This window comes from Pseudomyrmex gracilis, unplaced genomic scaffold, assembly GCF_002006095.1.
Source record: "Pseudomyrmex gracilis isolate BER0280 unplaced genomic scaffold, ASM200609v1 scaffold_364, whole genome shotgun sequence".
NCBI lineage: Eukaryota > Metazoa > Arthropoda > Insecta > Hymenoptera > Formicidae > Pseudomyrmex > Pseudomyrmex gracilis.
The window spans coordinates 1-3,685 of NW_018020948.1; the positions used below are offsets into that span (position 1 = coordinate 1).

The 3,685-nt window shown below is 32.3% G+C and overlaps 2 protein-coding genes across 4 annotated transcripts in view; one reads left to right on the forward strand and one right to left on the reverse strand.

The window, feature by feature from the left end:
- The first annotated feature begins 385 nt into the window (after positions 1-385).
- LOC109860309 (PHD finger protein 12-like) lies at positions 386-2,514 on the forward strand. Of its 2 annotated transcripts, XM_020439311.1 has the most exons (5): positions 386-603; positions 690-922; positions 1,060-2,042; positions 2,117-2,299; positions 2,375-2,514. In XM_020439311.1, the coding sequence occupies exons 1-5, from the start codon at positions 527-529 to the stop codon at positions 2,489-2,491; spliced, it is 1,593 nt and encodes a 530-aa protein (XP_020294900.1). In that variant the 5' UTR covers positions 386-526; the 3' UTR covers positions 2,492-2,514. The 2 variants fall into 2 exon arrangements, with proteins under 2 accessions (XP_020294900.1, XP_020294899.1); XM_020439310.1 differs by having other exon boundaries at positions 2,117-2,514.
- A 27-nt stretch (positions 2,515-2,541) lies between these two features.
- LOC109860311 (zinc finger protein 525-like) overlaps positions 2,542-3,685 on the reverse strand; it is a 1,572-nt gene continuing 428 nt past the window's right edge. For both annotated transcript variants that reach the window (XM_020439316.1, XM_020439315.1), the window contains exons 2-4: positions 3,517-3,620; positions 3,104-3,432; positions 2,542-3,009 (exon numbers count right to left, since the gene is read on the reverse strand). In XM_020439316.1, the coding sequence (XP_020294905.1) occupies positions 2,564-3,009; positions 3,104-3,432; positions 3,517-3,620 (879 nt within the window). In that variant the 3' untranslated portion in view covers positions 2,542-2,563. The remainder of the gene's footprint in view (positions 3,010-3,103; positions 3,433-3,516; positions 3,621-3,685) is intronic.

Consider the following 3,685-nt stretch of genomic DNA (forward strand, 5'->3'; position numbering starts at 1 on the left):
CTTAGGGTACGATCTCATGCACTGTTATTTTTCGCGTAACGCGTAACGCGTAATCAATCAGAGAGATTACGTGCTTTATGTTAGTACACGTAATTTCTCTGATTGGTTACGCATTACGCGTTACGCGAAAAATAACAGTGCATGGGATCGTACCCTTACTTCGTGGGTAAAATTAAACAGAACAACGCGAAAAGGACGGAATGGCTATGATTAGTCGCGCTGATTCCGCGCATTCCGTTCCGCTATGGCTTTCCGCTCAATGAAACGTCGCCCTTACGGCTTACGACTGTATTGTAGAACAGGCCTTAAAAAAAAAAAGTTTGTGCTTCGGCCTTTATACCGAGAATGGCGTATGGACTACCCTTTCAGTTCAAGATCCACAAGTGCATCAAACCTTTATATATATATATATATATATATATATGAAAGTATGTAAGGAATTCAAGGCAATGAAATTAAAGTAATAAACGGAAAAACATACAAAAATTCTTGTCTTCAGAAAGAACAAAGTGCAGGTAATCGTAACATGTGTGATGTTTGTGGAGAAGATGAGAAACTCGCGTACTGTGACACATGTTCGGTCTCGTATCACGTACAATGCCAGTAAGAGTATGATTAAATATTCTCTCATATGTATATTTATACTGAAATTGTAAGATTGATAAATATTTTGGTCTATTGTTTTTCAGCTATCCTGCAATAGATCTGAAAGATATTTCTACTGAAGAACAGGTATGCCGCGTCTGTTTTGCTCGTGAAAAGGAGATTTGGAATGAAGAAAAAGAAAACAAGGAAGAAATATCTGCTTTAGAACTATTAGCAGTGGCAGCGTCTGTAATAAAGTCAAAAGATCTTGAATCATCCGAGTTGCCTGTAATGTCTTCTGAAAGTGATAGAGTAAAACATGAAGCTGATGAGACAGGTAAACAGTTGAGTTCATCATGAGATAAACATACATGAGGCATGTGTATTTGCCATTATATAAATTTTTTATACATAAGCTTTCCATTAGAGTGAAAAGAAATTTATATAGTAAACATAAACTTCTTTTTTCTCTAGTTGAAAAAAGTTATACTTTAGACAATAACTCAGCTTCACTGCCAGCTCGTTCATGTTCTCAATGTGGACGTACATGCAGAAAAGTTCCATTAATTGCATGTGACTATTGTCCATTATACTTCCATCAAGACTGTTTGGATCCACCACTGACTACTTTTCCTATTGGTAAATGGATGTGTCCTAATCATCCTGATCATTTGATAAAGCAAAATCTAGCAACTTCTTGTCAAGTGACAGAACGTATGAAGCTGTGGGATGAATATGTGAATCAGCCACTGGATCAGTGTGCGATAAAACTGGACTTTACACGTAAAACACGTACTGTCAATCCATCATTTCGTACAAAATTGATAACAAAAGGTCGTCCCAGAGTAAAAGTTCCTAGCTGTATAAAATTTTATTATAAGAATCCAGTGCGAGTAAGTCCCTCAAATTGTTCCCAAAGTAATCTTACATGGTCTGTAAATGCCACTGTAAATGAAGGTAACCAACATATAGATTTTGAAGAAATAAATAATATTGAGAAAAACTCAGTTAAAGAAACGGAAAAAACTAATGAGATAAAGTGGGAAAGAGAAGAATGTGATAAAACTATAAATGAAGAAGAAAATAAACAAATCATCTTAGATAAGTGTGACACTAGAATTATGCCAGGTGATACACAATGTACCAACTTTGAATCTCACATAAGATGTGATTATGATATTACAAAAGATATCAAATTGTTAGAAAGACCAGTATTGGAAGTATTAGCGCTACAAAGATTAAAACAGATACTAAATGCGGAGAGTTATAAGGAAAACAATTGCCATAATAGAGTTAGAGCTGCACTGTTTTCTTTAAATCCTAAACCTAATCCACCAAGTTTTATGACTTGTGGAAACTATGTTATCGGTAATGCTCCGAACTGTGATTTAGTTTTAACTAATTATGGTAACTGTGGATTTACATCTTCTAAACATGCAGTTATATTTTTTGATCAGGTAAGTAAAAGCGTTAAAATTTTTCTTTTTTTTTTATATTCCGTATTTGCTTTTTTTTTTTTTTTTAATTATAGGTGTCCAGCTGTTTCGAATTGCTTAATTATAGCGAATATGGAACAGTAGTAGACAATGTGCTATATTCTTGTGATTATATTCCTGAACAAACAAAAGAAGAAAGATTAGAAAAAGGAGCACGCACCACAAAGGAAGATGAGACCTCTGAAATAATAAAAATGATCTTACACAAGGAAAATGTGGTATATTTGCAAGATCATATTCACAAGAGCAATAAGATCTGCAAATGCAACATGAAAAATAATAAACCTTTACAGGAAGGATGGGAAGGAAGCGCTGTTATCGCACACGGTTCGATCATTAGTTTCGGATGCATCATGTTTGTATTTAATGTATTGAACATGCATGTAGATACACAAAGTCAAATGTTTTAAGTATATTTTGTATTGTATATCTTGTCTCTTTTTAGTATACAGTTTATATTTGTCAAAAATAAAACCACTAAATTATACAGTATTTTTGAAGGTAGAATTAAGCTCATCTAATTTAGCTGGTGTCAGTATCTCCCGATTCATTACCATTGTTTCTAAATTCTGTGGCAAATCAATTCCAACTAGTGCAGTCAATATACTTTTCTTTGGCATTCCAGCATCCTTTCTCTTTTTTCTATGTACTCTGGTCGGTCTGGTCTTTTTCGGTTTTTCATGAGATTGAATGTGTTTAATTAATCCTCGTTTAGACACAAGTCCCTTAGAACATATATCACAAACAAATTTCTTTTCGAGATGAGTAACTTTTATATGATTTTCTAAATTGGATTTGTAAAAATATGTTCTATGACATTTGTCATATGGACATAATATACTTGGTCTGTTTTCAGAATGTGTTTTTATGTGATTGTCTAATCTAATTTTAAGAGAGAAAATTTTGTCACATTTGTCACACTTATATTCTGAAACAACAATCAAGAGATAAAAATGTATTGAAAAGACAATATCTTTTACTATATTTATTTAGTATAATTAATTTTTTTCTGTTAATGTTACCAGTTTCATGTTTTGCTTTTTTATGTGCACATAACTGTAGCCATTTTTCAAATACTTCTGAGCATTCAGATACCGGACAGGGATAACTTTTCTTGTGTATTTCTTGATGTTGTCTGAGTCTATTGCGCATCGCAAAAGTTTTAGGACATTTATCACATTGATAAATTGTAGGACCAGAATGGATATGACTATGCCTGTTTAGATGATGTTTTTCATTGAAAGTTAGACCACATTCCTGACAGATAAGTTCTTTATCCTTTTTATGTTTTATCATGTAATGACGTTTAAGATTATGAAGATATTTACATGATAGTGTACATTCTGTACATCTGAAAGTTAGATGTAAAAAAGAATGATGAAAGGAATCAATGTTTATATGTTCATTTGTAACTGTTTCAATATTTTGTACTTACTTGTATATTTTTACTATGGCAGTATGTGTTTCTAAATGTCTTTTCAAGTAAGTAGAATCTGTATAAGACTTTGTACATCCTGGATGAGTGCATGTATATGGTCTCTATTATAGATATACATATTCATTAATTACATATATATAATACAAAAATATATATATATTTTATA